At 30.4% G+C, this 27,503-nt stretch overlaps 1 protein-coding gene and 1 long non-coding RNA gene across 2 annotated transcripts; both read right to left on the bottom strand.

The window, feature by feature from the left end:
- Positions 1-1,385: 1,385 nt before the first annotated feature.
- On the bottom strand, positions 1,386-25,526 carry LOC106680861 (zinc finger protein 585A). Its single transcript, XM_067047864.1, has 8 exons — positions 24,670-25,526; positions 23,034-23,453; positions 20,440-21,552; positions 6,740-6,797; positions 5,271-5,303; positions 5,135-5,197; positions 3,883-3,948; positions 1,386-2,705 (listed from the first exon to the last, which is right to left on the bottom strand). The coding sequence occupies exons 1-8, from the start codon at positions 25,459-25,461 to the stop codon at positions 1,546-1,548; spliced, it is 3,705 nt and encodes a 1,234-aa protein (XP_066903965.1). The 5' UTR covers positions 25,462-25,526; the 3' UTR covers positions 1,386-1,545.
- Positions 12,037-14,927, bottom strand: LOC106680885 (uncharacterized). The gene is made up of 3 exons (XR_010843576.1): positions 14,286-14,927; positions 12,317-13,991; positions 12,037-12,152 (listed from the first exon to the last, which is right to left on the bottom strand). It is a non-coding gene; the product is annotated as an uncharacterized lncRNA (long non-coding RNA).
- Positions 25,527-27,503: the final 1,977 nt, after the last annotated feature.

Genomic DNA, 27,503 nt, shown 5'->3' with positions numbered 1-27,503 from the left:
AAGAGGAGGGAGGAATGCACCTGTGTACCATTGTCGATCCCCTTTCCCCTTCCATTCTAGAAAATTTAAAACTTTTAATAATTTGATTTCATTGAAGTGGCACTTTTTTAAAACTAATACCATACAGGAACACAGAATGGTAGTCGCGCTATAAGGACCATTAACAACCATTGGGCCAAATTAAAAGCCAATGGGAACATAAAACTGATGTGAAAATGTAAATCTAAATAGATACACTTCAAATAATCTAAAATTTGAAATACAATGTATTGTTCAAATAAGAGCATGATAAAAAAAACACCCCTTATATATGCATTATTAAAAAAGTTTTCATGGAAAAAATAATTTGGGGGCACCCCATCTACATCCACCAGGCCAATCAATAACAAATTGTGAAATTTGATTATCATCCTAAATGGCTATGAATGAAATAATATTAACACTGAATTTTAAGTAAGATTAACTGCAATTTTTCATATTCTCTTGACTCATAAATAAATTATCAAAATTGATATCAAAGTACTACCGGCTGGACTAATAGAATTATTTACTCCGCAGTCAAGTTAGGCTTATTTAATTTAATTCATACTTTTAAAAAAATTAAAGCATTCTAAAAATCAGACTGTGTTATTAATTTCCCATTTAAAGTAATCAATGTCAGATCAACAATAAAAGAGGATCATTGAGAACAATAAAAAGATTCAATTTAGATTCAAATTGGCAACTTTTTAATAACAATTTAGTTTTAAATAGCAATTTTAATAAATTTGAAACATTTTTTTTTTTTAATATGGTTTAACAGAATATTATAAAAAAATCCTGAATGGGATATCAGGATTTATATAGCTATTACATAACTGTAATATGTATTAAATAATAGACAAAAAAGAAAGGGTCATTTCGAATAAATACAAAACTAAAGAAAAAAAAAGATGTACATCTCAATTGGAACAAAAAAACTGTCTTCGTATAGAGTAAACCAAATGGAAATTTAATGAAACCAAAAGGAAAAACAAGGTATTGTTTTTCTTATAAGAGAAGGCCCAGGTGGCAGTCGGAATCAAACATTCAAAAACAGTGGTAATGTTTAATTAAATGCTGAAATTTCAACTCACTCTGCAGATCTTAATCAGGCTACAGATTTTAATAGATTGGAATTTAAATATAAATGCATTTTTTATAGACTACTACTCTATTTAATTCTCTAGCCCAATGGCAGCTCTGATGAAAACTTATAGTGTGGGTCAAAAAGCCAGCATTTTATGATTAACTGAAAGGCACCTCGTTTCTTAAAGTCATATAAAACTCAAAAATTAATTATTTCTCAACCTTAATGTTTTTTGATTAAAAATTAATGGTAAAAAAAATCAATAATAAACAGACAATTGTAATAAATTATGTTTATCTTACAAATGAATACAAAATCTCAATTATTCAGTCCATGTGTTATAAACTTACATATATATATAAACTTTACATAACAATAATAACATTTAATAGATTTAGCTATGTATAACATGCCATATAAATAAATCAATATGAATTCTAATCTGGATGCATTCTGTTTGCATGCCGTTTTAAATGCGATGGTATAGCTGTTTTATATTCACAGACAGTACAATGGTATGGTTTTTCCTTTGAGTGTACGGCCATAACATGAATTTTTAGAAACTGTGAGTAAGCAGTTTTAAATTCACATTGTGAGCAATGGTGAGGTTTCTCTTTGGTATGCTGAGTTCTTATATGTACTTTCAGATTACTGCATTGAGAAGTTTTGTAATCACATTGAGAACACTGATAAGGCTTTCTATTTGAATGGTGTGTGATAGTATGGTTCCTTAAATTGTTACTACTTCCAGTTTTATAATCACACAAAGTACAGCTATAAGGCTTGTCATTTGTGTGATTAATCCTTATATGTGTTTTTAAGTAACTTAATATAGGAGTTTTATAGTCACACCAAGTACAATGATGAGGTTTTTCAGTATTATGAGTTGTAATCATATGTCTTTTCAAATCTTGCGAATAAGTAGATTTGTAATCACAAATAGTACAGTGGTGAGGTTTTTCATTGGTATGATGAGCCATAATGTGTATTTTTAAACATTTTGAGTATCCTGTACTGTAATCACACATTGAACACTGGAAAGCTTTCTCATTAGAATGGCGACCTTTTATGTGTCTTTTAAGACCCCCAGAATCAACTGATCTATATTCACACATAGTACACTTAAATGGTTTCTCATTAGTATGATAAGTCATCATGTGACTTTTTAAACAACTAGGATAAGCAGTTTTATATTCACATACTACACACTGATAAGGTTTTTCCTTTGTATGGTGTATCATTATATGTTTCTTGAGAACAGCTGGTCTTGATGCTTTATAATCACATAGTGTACAATGGAAAGGTTTTTCTGTTGAATGTGTGACCATATGAGATTTCATAGAACCAGTTCTTTCTGTCTTATAATCACATTGATCACATTGTAATACTCTTTTTACACTCCGCCTCTTCTTTGGAACAGGATCTTCCACATAACCCCAACCTTCCTCAGGAAGTAGGTCAGTTTTTGTAAATATTTTACCATAGCACATTGCTAATTCATTTATGTGAACCTCTTTGATGTGACTTTCAAGAGAAGAAGCATTTTCAAATTCTTCACTACAAGAATAACATCGTAACATGGAACTGGATGAGGCATCTGAAACCAAATAAAAATACATAAATTAGGTTAGAATCATGAAAGGAAAAATGGCCATAACCAAAGAGATATATGAAATGAAAATAAAACAAAATTTAAAAATGGCTCTTTACTTTGCCAACTTTGATTAATTAGAAAAATATTAACTATATCTTAAACTATAATAAAATAATGCTTTGAAATAAACCTACTGAATGCCATATGATTTTTACAGTCATACTCAACGTTATTTTAACAATTAATGTTTAAACATTGTTTCTTAAATTAATTTAGTTAGCACTATATTGTATTGGTTAATTTTGCTGTGTCTAAGTTCTAACTAAGCACCGATAAAACAAAAACTAGCCACATTGGAATTTCCATGACAGATGGAATCCAAGTAAAATTAACTAACACCAAGAACTGTAGAGAGTACGATCTACTGCAGGCTATTAAACAATTCTGGAGGGCTTTAGGAATTATATAGCATAAGAAAATGACAAAAAAATAAGTTGAAACAAGTTACAATGAGTTGAAGTAAACAAGTATGGAAATTTGATTATTGATAAAAGGTTATCGAAAACTGAAAAGGATTGATTTTCATGTTTAGTTTCTACAGGCAAAAATATTTAACAAATTTAATTAAATTTCCCTAGTAACAGGACATTATGCCATTATGTTATATGTGTTTAACACAAAAAAAACATTCCTAATTATAAAAAAAAAATACATGACATCCTTTCAGGTAGTCCCCTAAATTCATGATTAATTATCATTAATTCCTACCACAGGGCATCCTGGGATATTGATAACTAATGTTTACAAGTGGAAGCACAATCCCAACCACTGGAACATGATACTACACAAGAAGGCTATGTACACAGGCTTCATAATAATATTAAATCGACTAAAATAAATTGCTATGAGCAAATATCATTTATCTAAATTTAGTTTTTGTACAATTGGGGGGGGGATAACTTTATTAAAAATACAAAGTTGTACTGCTCAACTTCATTGGTTCCTAGTCACACAGCATACTTATTTTAGTCTAATCAGACAATATTTGATCTTACAATAAATAGGCCTAACGAGTAAACAATGATAATTATATACAGTAGTAATATATAACAATAGAATATGAATTTTTTTTTTTTCATCTCTTTGGTTCTTTTATCTTTATATAACAATAATGATTTACCAGAACTTGAACAGTGAGCTATATCCGGAGTAACCTTAACCTCTTCTACTTCATCAGATTCATTATCTAACAACAAAAGACAAATATTAATTTGAAAATAACTTAACTGCCATAATTTAAAAAAAATAAAGACATTATGTGCAAAGCTAAAAAAAGTCTGAGAAGTATATAAGTCAGTATAGCTTCCTCACCATTTCAAGAATACAGTAAGTAACCTGTATTTCCAAGGTTTGGGGATGAATTTTATTGCTGATATTTTTCTAATAAATTTAATTTGTCATTTTATACTTAAATCTACATGTTTGAAACTTGTGTCAAGAAAAATACTTTTGCCCACAGTGAACCAAAAGCAGTAAATGGAATTTGATAACATTAGCACTAGTACCTTATTACAATACGTCCCAACTTCCTTCCAAATTAAGGCTACATCAGAGAAGCCATTTTTACATAATGGTTATGCCAAGAAAAAGTACTGTAAAAAATACCAGATTTTTTTCTTTTATGTCTGAAACGTGAAATGCTAGAGGAAATTTTCAATTCTGGCATGAGTACAAAGCTTTCCTACATTTGGCAGTGAGGAAACAATTGTATAAAAGTAAGATAGCCAAATCTTACTTCAGGCAACTAATAAAGTGACTATTCCATACATGTCTTCAAATTCATAAGAACATATGAAATTTATATTATTTCATAGAGCAAGTAATAAAATGTATAAGGCTAAATAAACGACTAAACAATAAAATAATATATCTAGAAAAATATAGTAGTTTTGAAAGCTCACAAACATCAATCAACTCTAAAAAGTAGAGATGAGATACTCCACCCCCGGAGTGTTTATGAGAAAGTGAAGTAGGTACGGTCTGTATATATTAAGAATTTCATATGAGTTAAATAGGAAATATGTGCCTTAAGCAATTCAATCACATGTATTTTAAGATATTTTTCGAAGGGCACCAACTAATTCAAGGAAGAAGAAAGACCAGAATCCCCAAAAAATCTTTTTAAAAATAAATAAGGAGTAGAGAAATGAAAAGGAGTAGGAGAAAATAATTAGTCATGATCAGAGACCTATGTATAAGCTATGGGGCTAAAAGAAGGTTCCTCACTCTATTTTACAAAAGGGAAGGCATAATTAAGAAAGTAGGAGCCAATCAAAAGCTACTTCTGATACATACAAAAATATTTTGATCACTTAAAATATTAAATAATTGGTAATTAATGAAGAATACATTAATCAATGAATGAAAATTACCTTTGAATAATTTAAATTCATCTTCAATAACAACTTCTTCTTCTTTGCATCCATTTGAAATAGCTGAAAAAATAAAACAGCTCATGTGCTAGTTATCTTCTGGTACGTGTTTTGATATTTAATAAATCTTACTTACATAGTGATTCCTCAGTATTTATTGTGGCAGTGTCTAAAAAACACAAACAAAAATTAAATTAAACAATGATGTTACATTAAAATAACAAAACATTTCATGTACAACATATAGAGTCTGAAAATACAAAAGTATTTTTTTAACAACAGAAACTAAAAAAAAAAATATGTAACTGGATATATTTCAACATACTTTTTATGAATTTCAGCATTAAAGTAAATAAATGTTCTAGAATCATTGAATTCTATTTAAATAACTGTTTATTATCCAACATCTTTTCACAAAAGATTGATTCTTAATGAGTTATAATTATATCATCATATAAACAATCCAAATTAATTATCTTCTTTATTTAAAAAACTAAGATTTATATTACTCCTATGCTATAGATATTGAACATGATTTTTTAAAATTAAATTGCAATTCCTCAACATCTTAACATTCAACTTGCACACATACACTGTTTACAGCACCTATAACCATTTTCTTTTAATTTTTTTTTTTAATATAAAAAAATTAAAGATGGGTCTTATAACCTGGTCTAATGAATTTACAACTGAATCAGTTGTTAGAAGTATTTAAAATATCTTGAAAATGATTATTAGAAAATTAATTTTTATTTTGATTGGATCAAAATTAAATTTTCAAAATTGGAGAAAACGTAATACACACAAAATAACACAAACGTTGGAGTTTAGCAAGCATAAACTAAACAAAACTAACCATTGAACAGCGAACAGTTCAGCTCACAACTATATACACACTATATCATACCTTATAAAAGTTTAAAAAAGTATCTAAATTAATGGTAAATAAAAGTTATAAATGACCTCTAACATAAATTATAAAAGTAATAATTATAATTGAGAGGATCAGAAGCCAAGAAATCTTTCTGAAAATGTTTTCACTTCAATAGTAAAACAAAATAAGACTACCCTATTTTCTTTAAAATATATATACTTCAAAGAAATTACTATCAGCAATGATAGTACCTGAAATATTTCAGTGGCACGTTTACTTAACGAATTATGAGGAATTTTATTCATTTTGAGGCACATTTCTCAAAATTTTTTTTTCTTCCTTTGTATCAAATGGAACAAGAGATAGGTCTATTACAACGAAGTGTATTACACATTTATCACTTGGTCCATTACAAACAAACAAAGAGAAAAACAATTAGGTTTGAAACACAAAGTTCCAAGCCCACAAAATTCTATCTAACCCACTATTTCATTAATTAATTATTTAATAATCAATCATTCATTAATTAATTGTAAATAATCTATTGAATGAATTAAACAACTAAGTATTATATTAATTTCTTACATGAGTAGGGAGCGATAAATTTATTAGTAAGTCAAAATAAAATAAACCCGTTTGATCACAAAATAAAACAAGTAATGTGGTTAGTTTCCCTTCTTGAGACCAAATTTTAATTTAAAATTTATTAACAATAGTTAGTAAACACTCACCAAATGTTTCAACCACGCAATCCAATTCTTGTTTAATATCCATCACAAATATATATGATCACCTGAAAATAAATAGCCAATGATAAAATTTTAAACTAAAACCTAGTAATACAAAAAGGCACTAGAAATATTTTAATACTCTTGTCAGAATATAGTAAATAGAAAAAAGCTTGTATAAGAAAAATTAACAATAGATTCTGCAAGCAATAACCAGAAAAAATATTATTCTGTAATATAGAAAAATGAAATTAGAATGAAGATATAAAAATATATTTCGAAAAATGAGGGAAAAAAATTATAAAATAACCATCATTCGATGTCAATCACCTTCAGATACATCAAAAGTATGGGTAGAAACAATTACGCGATGATTCAGTGCTTTATCTTTTATATTTCTGAGAACTTTTAATTTATTGCAAGTTACTGATTACTAGGTATTGGGTTGCCTAGAGATGAACCATCAGACCCTTTGGATCATTAGCAGGAAAATTTAATCTATTTAATATTTAAGCTAATAGAAAAACTTGATATAAAAATGTCAAATTCACTTTAAGAAACATATTATTTATATGACAGATAGTGTGTTAGGTACATTATCTAAATACTATTTTTACTAAATATCCAGAGTTTATACACACAAAATATAATGTGCAATAATTTTTTTTTTTTTTAAGACTGAAGGAATAATTTGCCCTTAAAATTTCTTCACAGATTCAATGAAGCTATGAGAAGAAGAATTTAAATCCCAAGCACGATGAGCTTAACCCATAAAAGATCATCATTAACTAATAGCAATAAAAAGAAAAAAATTAATGTCATTTAGTAACTTTATTTTGTATCATGTATGGTAGCAGAGTCAAGGCATGTTACAATGCTCTACAAATATCAGTTTTTTTTTGGTTTTTTTCAGGTAATGTTTTACAGTTAAATAGACCATCACCAAGTAAAGTTTCATAAGAAAAAATATATAACAATAATTATATTTAAAATATAATGATATTTTGAATTACGAAGAAGTTTTTCAAATACTTTCATCATGTTTCAGCCATATTTAAGGCATGGCACTATGAAATGATGCTGTGTGACCCACAAGGCTTTTCATTCAACATTCAAATGTTTAAGCAATGTAAAAATCTTCATTGAACATTAAACCTCTACATATAGAGCTTGAAGCTCAAGCCCTTAGCTCTACATATAGGCTTATGAAACTAGGAACAAACTACCATTCCTTAACTTATGAGGGACATGGCAGACTGTAAATGGGAGGATCAATGAAGACGGGATCCTGGCTATGCATTCTGATCATCAGGAGAAGAAATAGAAGAACACTTACTATAGTGTAAGGGTTGAAGGGTCAACCCCACACAAGCCGTGTAATGGGATAAACTGCTACACAGACGGATCCTTAATGGAACAAGGATCTAGAGCAGGAATGTGGAGGATGGATAAGCCTAATCAAGGCACATCCATTTCGTTAGGAAAACACACGACAGTGTTCCAGGCTGAGATGTTTGCAATAAATGTCTGCACCCAGAATTTAATAAAAGAGGGCATGAGGGAAAGGCTAATTACGATCTAAACGGAGAGTCAGCCAGCCATCTATGCGCTGGATAACTATGTAACCCATTCCAAATTGGTGGAGGAGTGTAAAGCTAACCTGAACTCTCTCTCCTTGGCCAACAAGGTGCGGATGGAATGAGTGCCTGTACATAAAGGCATAAAAGGAAATGAGTGAGCGGACTACCTAGCAAGGAAAGGATCTGAGTATGTTCCTCTCACACCTGACCCCATATGTGGAATTAGTCTCAGCCATGCAAAGATGCATATCAAAAAGATTGCTGAGAGCAAGGCTGGGTTACTCTGGAGAAATACCAGAGGGATGGAACAATCAAACACGTTCCTCAGGGACCCTGCCCGAAAAGAAGTAACTGCCTTCTTAATATGGATAGGAGTATCTTAAGATGGGTGACAGGTCTATCTATACACAGGACACTGTCAGCTAAATAAGCATCTCTATAAAATGAGACTGATGTAGTCCCCTATCTGCAGGTTCTGCAGGAAGGAAGAAGAGACTGTTTACCACATCATTTGCAGATGTGATGTAGAGGCAACAACACGATTCCTCATTTTTGGTAAGGATCGTATCTTGGATCCCAAACTTTGCGAGACAGTGAATCCTTATACAGTGTCCAGATTTGCAAAGGCAATTGGCCTGTTTTGAGCAGAGGAGGGATGGCGTCAATAGGCCTTCTGTGGCCGTGGTGCTTCTTAGCCGGAAAAAAAAACAAAATGCAAAAATAATAAAGCCCACTGTAAACAACTGTTTAAGAAATTCACAGTTTTTCCACTACATTTCTGCTAAATACTAGTCTTAAATCAACCAATAGGCACTAGATTTTAACAAAAATGAACTGTCCCATTCCAGTGGATAGTTAAAATTTATATCCAATTTAAATCTTGTAGGCAGGCCTTTTTATTCATTGTGGAAGATCGAGGAAGATAATAGGATTCCATTATTTCATTTCATTTATAATGTAAAAGATTACCACACATATTCCTTATTTTTACATTTTAGGACTCTTCCCCATCTTAAGAACAAAATAATAATTATTATCGATTAAAAGATCTATCACAACATTTATCACTTCATCAAACAATTCCTAAATCACGTTTATTTTAAAAAAAAGTCATAAGTTTAGATTAAAAATTATGAACACAACATTCCTACATATGTTATTAGTTTCCATTACTTGATTATAAAAATTAATTGCAATAATTTTATTTCCTAAATCTATTCAAGCAATTTTAAGGAGTAGGGTGGCTTAATTAGTATCATGATGTGCAATTAACTTCCAAACCGGGGTTCGTATATGGCTGAGGCACATAATTATTTATTCTTTTAGATATTATTATTTATTCTGTTATGCAGCTGTGATTCAACTTTGAGGGTTTGGGAGCCCTGAGTAGTATAAACTGATGGGAGAAGTGCACAGGTATTTTATTCACATAAAGCTGTTGCCAACTGCTAATAGGCAAATAATTGCCTTTCTCTACGACGCTTTTCAAAAAGTTGGGTGACCACTAGAGGGGCCTCTCTCAAATTTCATGCTGCCTTTCCAGTATGTTGTTCAAGCTTAGATGGGTATTTCATGTCATTGGAAGCCTGTCACAAACCTCTGGCCCTTTAAGTAGCAATTTATTCTTTTTAAAAATGTATATAAAAAAATTAAAATTGTTAAAAGATATAAACACTAAGTGTTAAAATTATTTCAAGACAAATATGTGATCGTTTCTTTCCCTTTTGATCCTGAGTAGATTATTTCAACATATATATTCCAAGCCTTCTCTGTACTAACCAAATTAACCGCAACAAACATACTATTGAAATAGTATTAGAAGCAGTAGTATATTAAATATACTACTCATAATAAGAAATATTAAGCATTCGGTTTATTTTATTTGGTTGCTTAGTATTTAAGCCAAATTTTATATTATTATGATCATAGGATATAAATATATTTCTACTTTCATTGGTCCCTGCAGGAATATGTTGCACAGTAAAAAAAAAAATGGTCTGTGTATTGTTTATTAATTATTTCAATGGTATCTTTTTTTAATAATATTTATATCAGTATCTTAGAAGAATGTAATGATCAATTTTCGCTTGGGTTTGATCAAAGTTGTCATAAACTATAAACCTTTTATGAAGTTATTTATTAGGTACCCTGACAATCTTTTCATTGTTACTTGATTTTGGATCATCATTGATTAAGCTGCACTATAAATTATTTATAAGCTTTCTAGTATAAGAATTTTCAATTAAGATATCAGTTAAATCTCTTTTAGTTAATTCATACATGAATTTACCTCTCCACTCATTACATTTTTCCATCCGTGGAGTCATAACCCATAGAGAGTCAAGGCACCCTGTAGTTTTGACTGCCATTTATCTCTGTGAAGCACTGCTGCTCTTCAGCTGTAAAAGCCTAAGATAGAGTCCTTAACCACTCGAACTTCTTATAATAATAATAATAAGTCTACAAGTCTACAAACTTTTCTCTTTGCACAGACCATTACATCTAGAAGCTACTTTCGTATATCTGGTCGTCTGTCAATCTGGCAACATGTCTTGACTATATTAGATTTTTAGCAACATTAATTTCTAGATAAATTGTAGGACTAGAATAGTAATTTAGAAGCCTATTACTTGGTTTTTGGTCCACTATTTTTATATCTTTTCTGGATATTTATAATAATTATACAGGAACCTAAATTTTTAGTAAAGTACTTTTTTACATTAAAATGAATTCTTTTATGGTGACAATTAAATAGGACTATCCTTCATATTTATTTTTATTTTTAATTAACAAATGTAAGTGTTTATATCATTTCACAAGCTTTCCACTTTAAATTAATTATTCTGTTGTGTATAAGACATCTAGTCTTTGATTTTTATCAAAATTTATTACTACTATATCTTTATTTATTTAATTATATATTTTAAATCCTTCACATCTTTAATTATTATTTAATTTAGAGGAGTTGTAATTTCATTTTTTTTTTTTTTTTTTAATCGATGTATAATTATTGACAGCTCCACATATTTTATTAATGGCCACATTTATATGGTCATCCATCATAAAAACAATTTTTAAATCTGTTGTTACCTTAACTCTTTTGTTATCCTTATTTTTTAATTCTAAACAAAATTTTAAAATATTTGTTTTATTTTCTACTCAGTTTTAAGAATTTTATAAAATAATATTTATATAGTTGTTGATAGTTAATACAATAGCAAGCATATTGTAATTTTTTGGGATTGAGAGAAGTAATATTTTAATTTTTTCTGTTTATTAATAAGTTCAGATAATTTTGGATGACAAAAAAAAGCACGAAAATTCACATAATGACTATGAACTAATCTTTTTCTAATCAATATTTTTGAGATAATGGATGTCCAGTCCTCCATCATCTTTAGATAAATTAAGTATATCAAATAATAATGAACTATAAGTAATAATATATAATTGACTCTAAAATATAATCTTCAACACCTCATTATTACAAGAGCAATGCCTTTGAGTATTACTGAAAAATACTTATTTAATTATTAAATAAAAATAAATACCTACTTTTAAGAGTTCTGTTGAAGTCTTGTATCTGGTTTAGAATGAATAACAATTGGATTTTGCAACACTTTACTTCAAATGCATAATTCAATTTAAAAAAATTAGATATCTCCTAAATAATCACAGAATCATGAGCTGAGCATAGTGAGCAGAAGTCGACCACTGTCCAATCAAAGCAGTAAAAGTATTAGTTCATAACTGTCACTTTAAAAAAACGGTGGTCATGTTATCACTTATATACAATGCAAAAATAGTCGACCATCATTATTGGTTGTAGCCTGACCCTATAAAGTTATTCATATTCATGAGAATTTATATGAACTCAACTGAAGTGATTTCATTGGGTGTTGACTTATCCCTTTTGAGTGGGAATGGCAATCAGAAGTTGAGAACTGGGATTCAATTAAAACAACAATAATAATATTAAAACAGTAATAGTAATACCCACCCATAACATTAAAACATTGCATATAGAGTGCAGGTCCAGCCGGCATTCCGAGTGACACTTGTATATATTCACTGCAGTAATTACAGTGATCAAAAAAGTATTCGTACACCATTTATTTTATAGTTTAATAAACTTTATTTTCTTCAAACACTATTACATTTTTTACTCTGCTACTCTGTTTCAAAAATAAATATTTAAATGAAAAAAACAAGACATAAATTACAAATATAATTATTACATTTGAAAAAAACATGTTTTTCTATGGCCAAAACAGTATTCATATAGTTAAATATTATTTCAATATTACCAAAAAGTTGTAAATAACTAACACATATCATATATAATTAACTAATCAGTAATTTATAAGTTTAAAAAAAAGGTCCTCCTTCTACCCAATCCTCTCCTATATTTATATAATCAACTCTTTTGAATCTTGAAAAATAGAAATGAACATACTTAAAGTGGTCTTAATTTCTTATGGAACGCGTTCCAAAGCTTCAACCGTACCCACTGTCACATACTATTACCATAACCGGTTTTCCTCGGGATATTTTGTGGGAAGTTCTTGGCATTTACTATATCTTGCTTAATTAATTCCTCACACCTTCTAGGCATCGACTTCACCTAGTTTTGAGTCACCTTTCCGATTTCGTTCCACACTGTCTTCAACTTCACTTAGTTCTTGTCTATTTGAACATTTAAAAGTCTAAACTTTTTTTTTCAATAAAGCTCATAAATTCTCAATTGGGTTCAGATCAGGGGACTGAGGAGGTGTAGGGATCATCAGATCCAAACATGTTAAATTTGCTCTCGTCTGAGAAAAAAATATTTTTCCAAAATTCCAAATGCTTGTTGGCATTTTCTTTAGTGAAATTCAATCTCTTGAGCCGGTTTTTCTCAGTAATAAATGGCTTCTTCCTGGGTGATCTTCCTTTTTAGCCTCCCTCATAAAGAACATTTCTTATAGTTTGGGATGTAACTGATTTGTCAGACGTTGTTTCTAAATGTTCTGCTAATTCCCTGCCACTAATTTTTGGATTTTTTGCAGCTACTCATACAATACTTCTGGGGCTTCCCTAGTAGTAGGCTTTGAACGTTTTATATTGTCAGTAGAACCACTGTACAGTGGAATGACTCTGTTTAACGTGTTTACCAATCTCCCTAAAACTGAAATTTTGTTGGAACAGGGTAACAGTTCTAACTTTAATGATGGAACTCAACTCACATGTTTTACGACGCATTGCGGGAGATGCGAAGTCATAACTGGCTTGATGTATTGCTCTTACGGAGAGCTATCAGTTACTCTTTGAACCTACTATTCCACAACCAGTCCTGGGATTGTTTTGACCTGAGGATTACTTAAAATTTCTCAATGTTCACTTGTATGAATACTTTTTGGCCCAGAAATACTTCTGGTTCTTTTCAATATAATAATTATATTTTTAATGAATATCTTGTTTTTTTCATGAAAACAATTATTTTTTAAAGGGAATTGCACAGTAAAAACTTCAATACTTTTTCATGAAAATAAAGCATAAACTAAAAAATAAATGGTGTACGAATACTTTTTTGGATCAATGTATAATTGTGTAGGTCATAACAACAATAAAACATAAGATATAAGGAAGTACACACCCTCCGATTATATGGAATGATGACACTAGTTTACTGTTATCTACAAAATAAAGTTTTAAGCTTTCATAAATTTATGGCACTACAAAACGAACAATTTATACATATCAATAAATTAATCTAAACTCCAAAGTTAGTATATAAGTGAAAAATGTGATTCATTATCAGCTTTGAAATTAATAATATAACACAGTACCAATAAACAACAATAATAAATTATAAAATATAAATAAAATTTCTGGAAAAAACATGAATTTAAAAATGTATTATAAAAAATTAATTGATTCAGATGATAACAATGAAAAATAATTTGATAAGAAAACAAAATGAAACTTACTCTGACCAAGGAAAGGGTCTATTCTACTTCATATGTGTATATATAAATTCCACCAGTTCCAAAGAAAGAAATTTCTTGTGGCTTCAATCAAAAAATATAACATCCTTCATTAATTGATTGGAACACCTGTGCTTAACTTGTCCACAACATAAATCAAACACTATCACAAATAAGTAACTTTTAAAAAGCATAAAATGCCTGAGAAATATTTACTCAAAAATTGCAGCGAGGTTAGTCACATACGGACATTAGTTATACTGAATTCAAAGAATTTCACCTAATTCGATAAGTTTTTTTTTTAATTTAATTACGATAGAAATAGAAAACTCATGAAGTAATCTATATTGAGTATTCAATAAATAGTAATTCACAACATAACATGAGCAGGTTATTGTTCACTGAAACTTTTCCCATGGTCACCAAGTATGTTTTTTTTCCACACTGAAACCACAGCATTATCTGAAAACTTGTGGAGAATTATATAAAACCATTTCAAGTCAGTAAATTGGCCCTTGAATTGTTGAAAAATTATACGCAACGACCGTCCATTTGACTTTTGTATAAGGTTTAGAATCCAATAATAAACCATTGAATCTCATATCTCCAGCATCTTGTATGGCATAATTTTAAATATGGATTTCGCTGAGGATTAAATAATAAAAACTCAGACATATATAACAAATCAGACAAATAAAAACCTCAGACACAATTTTCATAAATATTATATATACAGTTGCTCAAAAAATTATTCATACACCTAGTTTATTTGTGAAAACATTTTTAATTATTATTTTTAACAAGAAATAACATCGGATCCTAATAACAAACAACATTCCACATTATTTTTATGCAACTTTAGGAAACTGGAAGATTATGTAATTTAATTAACATCAAAAGTTCAAATTGTATAGGCAAAATTACTCATAAACCCACTCAAAAAAAAACAAAAGTCCTCCATAAATCTTTTCAATATTTCATTGGAAATCCTTTGACATTTATCACTGTCTTCTTGGCATTGATTCTACCAGATTGTTTGTCTCCTGAAAGTCAATTTCTGCCCAAGCTTTCCTAAGATTGCATATCAACTCTTTTCGTGAAGAACTTGAATATTTTCGATTTTTTAAATCTAATAGTGCCCATAAACTTTCGATAGGGTTAAGATATGGCGATTGAGATGGTGTTGGCAGCATTTGGCGAACATTGTACAACAGCCCTTCTTTCATTTTTTTTTTTGGCCGTGTGCTTGGGATCGTTATCCAGCTGGAACAAATAGTTGCCCCCGATTCCTAATTTTAGCACACTTTTTCTTAAATTATCTCGTAACACAACCACATACTTTTCAGCATTCACAATCCCATCGATTATTGCACGTTCGCCTACTCCACTGGCGCTCATACAATCCCAAACAATGGCTTTACCACCACCGTGCTTTAGTAGGTTGTAGGTTATTGGTTTTGAAAGCTTTCCCTTTTTTCTTCCAAACAAATCTTCTTCGATCCGATCCTAATATATTGAATTTACTTACGTCAGAAAACAGTGCATTTTTCCAAAATAAAAGCGGTTTGTTCGCATACCTCTGAGCGAATTCCAATGTTTTCTTCGGGTTTGTTTTATTTATGAAGGGCTTCTTTCTGGCCACTCTACATCTGTCGAAATCCTGCTTCGTGCAGCCGATTTCTCAGTTTGGAGTGTAACTGTCTTTTCATAAGACGATGCGATGTGTGTTGCTAGATCACAAGCACTCATTTTTGGATTTTTTGGTCCTTTATCACAATTTATCGGGATTCACGCAATGTAAACGACCGTTTTCTACCTGTGTGTTTTTTATTATCAACAGATCCGGTTTTAAACTTTTTTAATAATATACTGCATGGTCGCATGAGAATATGCCACATTTTTTTCCGATACATCGGAACTCAACCCTTGTTGAAATAATTTAACAATTTCATTTTTACAATTACTACTGAATTCTTTAGATTTACGACCCATCTTCGTGGAATTGTCTTTCAATACTGGATTAAACTAGTACATTTATTTACTTAAGAAATAAGGATTAGGTATAGCGTGTGAACATTGACCTGATAACATTGTTTGTACCTACAGGTTATGACATATAAGACAAGTGTCAGTGTATGAATAATGTTTTGATCAACAGTAACTCAAAATCATCATGTTCAGAATCTAATGGATTTATTTATTTGTATACGAACTAAGATTTGAACTTTCCATCGTAAATTGAGTTCTACCCTTTCAACATACAATGAAGTTTTTAATTAAAATGTATTTATTTTTCGCCTTGAAAAGCCCGAAACTCAGGGTGTTGAAGTTTCAAAAAATATTGAACGTTTGTGGTGGCGAATTTTTTCCTCAGAATCTTTGAGATCAGCCATTTCATTGATTTGAAATTTCCCACCTTCTAAATCTCAAAATAAGTCAGCAGTTTTGTACGATTAAATGTAAACCCGTTAGTCTCTAAAGCGAAGTTTCCACGGGGACGGTAATAGTGAAAACTGTCGCAGCCACTATGCTCATGTAAATTTGCATTAGGTGTATTATCAGGATTTGTTTGATTTTTGGCAGGACAATCAATTATTTGCGCGGGGGCGACAAACTTATTTCATTATCATCATACCGTGAAACTCTCCCAGGTGTTCTACAAGACATAGATAATAAATTTGGTAGAATTTCTAGAAATAATCAATTATTACAATAAGATGAAGTTAAAAATTGTCAAATCAATGACCCCAACCAGAGGAACAAGTTGAACTACTTAGTGAAACTCTGCTTTCTTATTCTGAACAACGCAAGTTCATTTATTGATCGCGAACCGTAAACTCTTGAATGAGTTAGCTTTTTTCCAGCACGAAAATTGTGATTTGAACCAATTTTTCTGGTGTCACAACTCTCCCTTCTCCACATCTCAACTATGAGTACCAGTATTAGGCATCAGGAGGTTGAAGTACTGCCGCACGCTGTCTGTCAAGAATACCATCAGATCGAAAATCAGGCCTTTCTATCTGTGGGTAACACATAATTGCAGGCTTTTGCGGAAGTGAAAATTATTTGAAAAATCTATAAACCTAGAATCAAAATTAATCTGAATTGTTAATTTTAATTTAACACATTAACTTCCATATTAAAGTACGAAATCTGAACATCTTGATTGTGGAAGCTTAGAAGGAACTCATCAGTAGAAGACTAGAGGTGAGTATGAATACTGCCAGATGCCTCTGAATTAGTTCAACTGAAAATATAAAGTAAATAAAGAAGAGACTAACTATTCCCATTTGTGCTGATGCCATAGGGTCTGTAGCAACGTCTAACATCAGACACTGGTTAAGAAGAAGGAGAACAGTGCACCAACCTGGGCTCTGTTTCATAATGAAAGCTAATAGTATTAGTTCATAGGACAAGTGTAGAAACTAGTGAGGTAATAATACTGATACTTATTTTTTTCATGATAGGGATGACTATTAGAGATGTTACAGGAATTAAAAAATACTAAAGTACGAGTTACTATTGTACAAGTACGTGCAATTGAATTAAGATAAATCTATAAGACTAATAGTATTAGTTTGTACTTTATTATGAAACTGGGCCCTAGTAGGACTATGGTGTCAGAACATTGAAGAGAATTCAATGTAATTCCCTATTGGAACTACTTGAAAAATAGGGTGGCCCTAGCCATGAAGGGCCTTCCCTACCGGAGAGGGGATGCTTTATGGAGCCTCAGATATCCTGCAAAGATGGCTATTTTAAAGAGATAACACGGGGTATTTTGAAATACCCATCACCCATGTGTTTCCATAACATCTCGTACCGGAAAAAGAACAGAGTCGTGATGATTTAGTCGTACTTTTAAGATTCAATTGAGAATACGTTTAAAAAGAAAAGCTTCTACCAAAAAATACTCTGAAGATAGACGAGGACCCCATTAAACGGAAAATGATGATTCGAGAAAATAGCTTTGAAGAGTGGAAGTGGCGAATGTTGAAAATCAAAACGCTATACATAGTTAATTACATGATATATAGATGTCTTGGTTCGACAACTGATAAAATTATGTTTTTCCTTAGAAATCACTAAAAAAGCTGTTTCAATGCCATAATTTTAAAAACTAAGAATCTTACTATAGGAAACTTTTAATAGGAAATTATAACTTTGAAGATATGTTTCTCGTAACTATGGTTACAGCAGTTACAACCTTGGCAAACCAAGATAAAAACATGGCAATGGTGAAACAATAAAATGAGTATTGCCTTATGTGGCCTAAACAGTTTCACTAGTATTTCGTCATCAGGTTCCTAAGGTAATCGCTAAATTGGACAACTGTACTGCTCCAGAGTTTTGGAGGAAGAATAATGGAGGGAATAAAGTGTCAGACCAAGTGAAGCAAAAAAGGTGGATTAATAAGGTTCCAAAAGCAACAAATAACATTAATATTTAATCACACTGCGTTTATTTTCGTTATAACTATTAAATCTAAGTCATTTCTTCCTGATAAATATTCTTATTACATTTTAGGAATTGGAGACGGTTACCTATGTTTTTGAGTGTAATAAGGAATGGAAAAGACAAAATTTCATTTGTAAAAATCTGTTTCAATTTTTGTTTTCTTATTAGGTTTTATATTTATTTGATTGAGATTAAATTTTTAATTATTTTGGGGTTGTTTATTTTATTATATTATATTTGATAACTTCATTGTTTGAATAAAAGTTTTTCATCAATATTTTACATGTTTTTTTTTCTTCATTTAAAAATCCTTTGTCAGTTAGAGCCATAGACAGAGCTCATTAGTTCTACTACATTTGTTGTTTGTATATTGAGATGATAAGAACAAATATTGAATAATCAATATTGAATGTATTACTTACATTCAACAAATATTGAATGTATTACTTGATACCAAATCTTTTTTTCTCCATTTACTCTGTATACTATTAAGTCATATTATTACATTACTTTCATATGCAATTTGCTACCAAAGGCAGATAAGCTTTTTTTTATCCATATCTTTCTATCCTTATATACTTTAAAAATAAAAGATACCACAGTAACCCATCTCTGGTCTCAGGTTTAGAACTGTTTCTAGACAAATGGTCGTGCAAGAAGATAAGTTGGTCAAAATCATGCTGGTTTTTCAGGTAATGCAGAATACGCACATTATAGAGGCTGGGTGCACCAGGATAGATCCATTGCTGATATAAAATAATAAAAAATTATCTACCACAGTAAGACATGAACCTGAACATTTTTTTTTGTTTTGTTACTACCTACCAGGTCATTTCTGACATACAGGGGTGAAGAGGGGTTCCTAGAGATAATCAACCTGTTATAACCAGAGTAGGAGGGTCCAGTTTCATTCCATCAGACCACCACAAAATAAAAGTTAGCCCTCTCAGGCTGGAATTGAACTTGCGTTACTGCAGAGATGAGGTTGCTAAGGTGACACCTCAACCCCCTCAGCTACATTGGCCTTTGGTTATCTCCTAATTTTTAACCCAGATACAGGCTGACATGGTATAGATTAAAATAAGTTTATTCTCATCAGTGTGTTTTTCATTCCTAACTGACTGCTTGGATTACTTCTTCAGTCATTTTGATATATTGATCCAGCTGTCATGGTTGGGTGTAGAATAAATAATTAAAGGCTAGTGAAAATTGGAAATATAATCCAAAATTTTATTCATATACAAAATAAAAATTTAACGATAAAAAAAACGACTAAAATTATTATATATTTTTTTAATGATAAGACTGTTCTTATTTTCATTAAATGAACCCAACAGGACACAGTGTACATTAATAATCATGAATTTTAGTAAAAATTGTGGATAAAATTTTAAAGTAAGAACTTCAAAAATTTTATATATAAGAAATTAGTATACGAGTTTGCTTACTATTCTAGAATCATGAAATTATAATTAAACAATAAACAGTCTTACTAGTCACAATAATTTGTGTATGTAAGACTACGTGCAAAGTAGTCAGTCTACAAGAAATTAATGTCAGCATATCTTGACTAAAAAATCGCCATTATAAACCATAAACAGAAAAGGGTTAATATTAATTTCAAACACAAATATGAATCTTATTTTTAGTTTATATATTAAAATATATTTGATATTTATTACAATATTTAATTAGCCTAACTAACATTATGCTTCAATCGCACATGTTTTGTTAATGAATGCTTAAATGTAAATTCTGTTGAGCAAATTTCACATTTATATTCTTTGGTTTCAGAATGTTTTGCCATATGAACTTTGAGACTGGTGGTTACTAATTTTTTACAAACAGGGCATTCTTTTCTTTTAGTTGTATTCTTATGGATTTTTTTGTGATGCAGCAAATACTTTTTAGAAAATCTTTTTTTACAAATATCACATTCCTCTTCTTCAGCATGCATACTTAAATGACTTTTCAATTGAGCAGGAAATGAAAATAGTTGTTGACAGATGTGGCATGTCAATCCAGAATGAGTTTTTAAATGTCTTTTTAAATGACTCTGATTTTTATAACTTCTTCCACATTTTTCACAGGTGAAAGGTTTTTTATCTGAGTGACTTATCATGTGGGCTACAAGGTAGCTTGGATGTTTAAATGATTTATTACAAATGGAACAATTATTAGTACCTACTTTGTGTTTTTCTTTATGACTTTCTAACTTGAGATCGGAGGAGAAAACAAGTTTGCACTGAGAACAAGTAAATTTTTTTCCTGTACAATGTTTTGAATGATCAGCTAGTTCTATATCAGATACAAAACTAGCCCTACAATTAAGGCAAATATGTTTTCTATGTTTCCTAAGGTGTATTTCCAGATTAGATTTTTTCATAAATCCTTTGCCGCATTCTGTACATTTTTCCAAAAATTCCCCCATATGTTTTTTGAGATGAACAGCCAATTCCTTTTCTCGTCTGTAAAATTTTCCACAACGATCACATTGATACTTAAAATCTACAGATGGCTGAATTTTAGGATACAGTTTTATAGAAGAGTCAGAATTTACTTTTGAACTCAAATTATCTTTATAAATACTAATTATTGGATGTTCACTCAAGACTTTATCATTGTTCTCTTCTATTATATTAATAGTGTTCTCTTTATTATTGATAGCATCTTTTGAATTTTCATGAGGAGGTTGAATATCAATTGAACCAGTCACAGTTTTTCTTATCACATCATCATCCACATTTTTATCCTTACTGCTAAAGGTTTCTACAGTATTCCCATTTTCCACAACAGCTCCAGTTTGAACAACCTATAAGTGTTAATATAATATGAAAGAACTACATATAATAAAAATTAATAATAATCACCAAGAAAAAGATTTTAAAATTGAAAAAGTTGAAACATTGAGAACTAAAGTAGATTAGCAGTAAGAGTGCTAAATTCTATTACAGCAATATATGAATTCTGGGCAAATCTCAAAATTTTCTAAAGATAGATAATTGGTATACGTTGTCAGTCTGATGGTTCCAGTTTAATATTAGTTGTAGGTTAGCTCGCTAGACTGGTCTCCAGCACAGAAAAACAGGGAGGATAGTGGGAGGGTATATGTTAGGACTGGGAATATCACAAACAGTACTAAAGTGATTGATAGACCTGGCAAAAAATAAAGAAGGTAAAGTTGGTTACTATTTAGGATGTCATCAAGAAAATAAGTGATAGCGTAATAAATCAAAAATCTGCAATGTTTTACAGAGAGGTCACAACTTATCCTTGAACAAAAGCATTTCTAGGTACCAAGCAATTTAATTAAACCAATGATAATTAATAAATTTACAAGTAATAAATTTGCAACTCAGAAGTAGAAAGTGGAGAAGAAGAAAAACGAGAAATATTTCCCCAAAATATTACAGGACAATTTAAGGATAGGACAAACAACAAATTATGATTCTATTGTGGAAAAAATAAACACAATGAATGAAAATATCAAGGAAACGAGATTTGTCATGATGTAACCAGATAATTTTTAAGAGTTTGGTTTGTTTGTTTAAAAGCGTACAACCTTTCGGCCTCAATGCCTAATTTATAAGAGTATTCATGGAAATAGGAATCGTACCAAGCAGAAGAGAGGTGATTCTTCATCACAGATATAGAGCAGTTGAAGTAATGGAGGGTGAACTTTAAGGCACAACAGATCTTTGAAAATGAGACAGTAATTTCAAATAAAACTAGAAATTTTGGATTTCAAATAAATGTAGAGAAAGGAAGATTGTGGACAAAAGAGTTATCACAGAATTCCCAGACTAATTGTAATTGCATTTTTCACTTGAATTATATTTGAAGCAGTAGTGGTTCTTGATCATAGTATGATGTATATGATATGGTTTATATATCTGTACCTCGGAGGGATACAACACTATGTCCAGTAGTAATTCACATGCTTCAGAAGGATAAAACACCAAATGGTGTTCTATCCCTCTAAATGAAAGTGGACTTGGTGTTGTTTTAAAACATGCTATATCCGGTTCTAACTGGTTTTGGACATAGTGCTCTATTCCTCTAAGAAATATGAGAAAAGCTGATTTTAACTCTGTAATAAAGTCAATATGGAAAAAAATGGACATAGTGTTGTATCCCTCCGAGGTACAGATATTTGATATATTGTATCATGTTTATATACAATATATCGCTGTTGGCACTTTTTGCAAATACCATGAATAACATAATATATTGTCATTCAGCAGTTAAAGGATTAAAAATAAAAAGTATGAAGTAAAATGAAAATATCTTTACCTCTTTTGAGATTAAGGGTCCTATACTATCATCGATACAGATATCATTACTTCCCTGAAGTAAACTCCAATCTTCATCAGATACTTCTTTACTTGAGCGACAAACATATTCACAAATGGTTTTCTTAGAACTAATAAGTCTTACTTCCAAGTTCTCAACCATGTCAATTAGACTAAGACATCTTTTACAAATTAGATTGTTTTCAAATTTCACTGATGTTTGCAAGTCTGTGGGTATTATTTCTATAAGTTTTAACATTACTGGTGTTTGAGATATAAATGTTAAAGGAAATGAACTATTCACTTGAATAAAATCAAATTTTTCAGAATAAGATAAATTACACACAAAACATTTCATAACAAACTTTTTGGGTTGATCTTTTTCTTTATCCTCAATATAAGGTCCCACATCAATAGAAACCTGAAAAATAAATCAAGAAAATATATAGAATATTACCAAAAAGCTGACACTTTAATTACTTATTATGTTAGTCACAGATAACTATTGCAGTATCAAAGTAATAAATGTTGAAACTTTAAATAATGCGTAAGAAAAGAAGGTTAAATTAGACTACAGTGGAAGCAAGCACAATTCGAAAGGCATCAAAAGAAAACAAATTCAACAGATAAGCCTTCCACATGTATTTGAAAATATGTGCAGATTTTTACTTGATGTTAAGAGAAAATAATCATTTTTACAAATTCATAGTTATTAGATTTGAAAGTAAAAGGTACAAACAAATTGACAGTAAGATTCCAATGGTTAATCGCCAGATGAGTAATTGTAATTTTGAAAAAGTAGAACCATAAAATTTAAGTTGAATTTTTGAAATAATAGAACAGACATGGATCAATTCTCTAAGCTGAAATATAAAGCTGTTATAATAAATGCTATAGCAACATAATATTTTTATTAATGGATCAATAGATAAAGACCTTTAAATCGCTGATACAGTAATAATATTGTTGTAAAAATAGTTGATTTATATAAATTGCAAAATCAAAATAAAGATCACTGAGCTAAAATATAATAATTACATAACTACTGAAAACCAAGTCATTAATATGATAGTCCAATACGTTAGAAAATGGAGTTTTAAATCGGTATAACAATAATAGTTACATTAAATTAACCTTACTATTAACACATTTTTTATTCCCTAACTGGCCATTTTTAACAGGGGTATTATTCTATAAGTCAGTGGCTTCCAAATTTATTTCACCATGGCACCATTCCATGCTCAATTAATGATCAAGAGAAGTGTGGAGACTAAGCAGTAAAAATTATAATTAGGGGTCTTCCAAAACAACTCAAAGAAAATTAGTTTAAGAGTGTAACATACAGGCCATCATTTTAACATTAGGTTTTCAGACTGGTTCGATTATTCTAAAGAGGGTTTTTGATCCTTTATATCCTATATCCTTTGAAATTAAGATAATTTAAGTCCTAAAGGCCTTCTTTAGGCACTTACTCTGCCGCTTGCTTCTTAATATCTCCATGGAACAAGCCACTTATTTACCTTTAAAAATTAAACCAAAAATGTTTGATAAAGAAGCCATGACCTTTACTTAGGTATAAATTTTCACTTAAAAATTAGATTAAAGGCATAAACATATTTCCTAAAATAAAAACTTACTTCACTTTCAGTATCAGAGTCTTCTACAATGATCTCACTGTCTTCATCACTTTCATTTACATTCAGTATAGTTTCTTCATCATTATTCATTGCCATAAAATTAGATAAATCAAGCTTGTCATTAACTTGTCCTATGTTTTCTGCCCTCAAGGTATTGAAATCCAAATTCTGGTCAAGCATACAAGAAGAATACTGATTTCTTGAAGGGCTACAAATCCTATCAAGGCAATCAGAATCCAAACAAAGATTATAGGTATTAGTATTACCAGTGCTAAACTGTAACAGAGAGGAATCTTGTGTTGGAAATGAAGAATTGTACACTGATATGTTGAGAGGTTGTTGTGATTGGATACAACTAAGAAGTCTGCAATCACTAGAGGTATTGCTTGGACCTTGTTTCCCAGAAAAAATACCATAATCATTGTGCTTATTATCAATTTCTTTTCCCATAAATGGTTCAATATCACTTAAAGCAGAAGGTAGAGCACATTCTGTCTGTTTCTTACTTTGCTGTTCAAATAAGCAATAAGGTGAAGGAGTGAACTGATTTGCACCAAATTGGTAACCGATATTCCAGTTAGAATCTGAAAATGTTGTTGGCAAGGAACTACAGGAACAGGGCATGGGTCCAAAATTTAATTCTTTTTCAGGAGGAACATTCCCCTGCAAGCACAACCCTTCCGATTCATTAATATTTAAATCATTACAGACTGTGTTTAACATAGACTGAGATAAAAATAAACTATTTTCGGTAGATGGGATATCCTGATCATTATCCTGAAACTGCAGCATGATCTAGAATCAATATAAACACAAGATTCAGATTGACTACTGAACATAAATAAACAAACTGAGTAACCTCCCACATAAATCTTAGAGGTTAACCTTCCTAGAGGTCGGACGATATTTAAAATATACAAACTTAAAAAGTTAAATCACTAATTTTATTTTAAACAGGGACCAAAATTGGTATTACTTTATGTACAATAAATTTTACATTGATAGTAATAGTATAATTTCACACATAATTATTTATTAAATTAAGAGATAACTGTTATTAAAAAAATTTTATTTTTAAAATAACTATTATGAAAGAATTTTATTTAAAAATATTACTGGATAAAAATTAATGAACAGCTTATGAATAAAAATATCTTCTTAAATAATTATAGTTTAAAACAAATAAAAAGATTTTTGATTTTAATTCTTGAAAAATAACAATGAATTTCAAACACATACAGAAGACGGGTGTATAGGGTCACGATTAAATGTGTAAGCTCATCAGTAGGGGTGATTTATTTCTTATCTGACGGGCATTAAAATATAGCAGGTTTGTTTTATCAAATGGTTTGACAGCAAGAAAACTGGGAGATGCATGCCCAGTGCAGTTTTCGTGTTCCGACGATTCTGTTATTGTTCTTTATTCTAATCACTTTTGTTCTTACAAGCATTAAGGCTGAGTTTCCACAGTGGCGGTGATATTGACAGTGATAGGTTGGTAACTGGTAGTGAGTTGAACAGACAGGATTAATCTCACGGGGGTTACCGCAAGTCCTCGGAGGATAACTTCGCTCTACACAGGGTACTAATCTGTAGTCGCGAAGGAGGAATGTAAGTCCTGGCTGGGTGCTAGCCGCAAGGCCTTTCGATAGGAAAACAAGGTATGAGGAGGAGAGAAGACAGAAATAAAAGATAATATACATTTCCAAATATATTATTACTATAAGTTACTTATCTACTATGCACATTGTTGTCCTCTGCCTCCTAAAGGGGGCAATCCCGTAAAGCGGGAATTCGCACTAGGCCTTCCAATTCTTGTCTAGTCAAGTCTCTAGGCTATTAAACGCCTTCGAGAGATAATACGTGTATGACGTTAGTTTTCAGTGGATCAGAAGATTCTATGGGAATCTTTATTAATTCAAATGATAGATTTATGAATATTACAATCTCTTATATAGTTGTTACATGTATGACACTACAGAGCAGCAGGTAGAGTTATCGTTTCAATGGTATAAACTGACATATGCTTTCGATAGGATTTGCTTGATAGTCGGTACGTCAATCCTATGTCATGTACTACGTATCGGTATTCGTTGTTGGAATAAACCTAATGCTGTATTAATAAATATTCCTAAAGTTTTATAAGTCTGAAGAGCTTAAAGTTCGGTTTACAAATTTATTGTTTATCGAACACTTACACTAGAAAGAATATTGTACAGATGACAGTCTTTTTACTTTCACTTTCCTATGTATGAAATGTATTGTAATGGATAGTATTACGATGATGAAAAATTTCGGATTTACCAAGTCTCGCAAAATGGTGTGTGTGTATTGAACAGCTTTCCTAAAATAACAAATAGTCATATATAAATAAAATTAAATACATAAGGCAGGTACATGCCTAAGATGTAACAACGTTTTTGATAAAATCGAACAATCGGAATTGCCACTTTAGAAATTTGATTTTCTTCAAAACGGTTCTAATGATTTTAATTAAACTTGGCCAATTCAATTAAATGGTTTTTGATATCAGATAGATCTTAGCCTTATACTTTCAACAGGACCAAAATAACTAATTTTTAAGAAATCTTCTCTAAAGTACCTTTAATTTTGTTAATTTAAAATAATTAGCCATTTCACATCTTTATTAGTAGTGAGAAACAGATAAATTTAAACTATGAAACGATTTGACAATTATTAAGGGAAAAAGAAAGAAAAATATATTTTATTTTTATTTTTAAAACACATTTCTGGAAATAAGAGTTGTGATATAAACGTGTTAAATACTCCTGGAAAGTCAAAGAATTTAGACTAAGTAATATTTAACATGCAAA

Source organism: Halyomorpha halys, unplaced genomic scaffold (assembly GCF_000696795.3).
Source record: "Halyomorpha halys isolate HHAL.00 unplaced genomic scaffold, Hhal_1.1 Scaffold297.1, whole genome shotgun sequence".
NCBI lineage: Eukaryota > Metazoa > Arthropoda > Insecta > Hemiptera > Pentatomidae > Halyomorpha > Halyomorpha halys.
The sequence above is the reverse complement of the archived record's forward strand: the minus strand, read 5'-3'. Positions and strand labels throughout refer to the sequence as shown.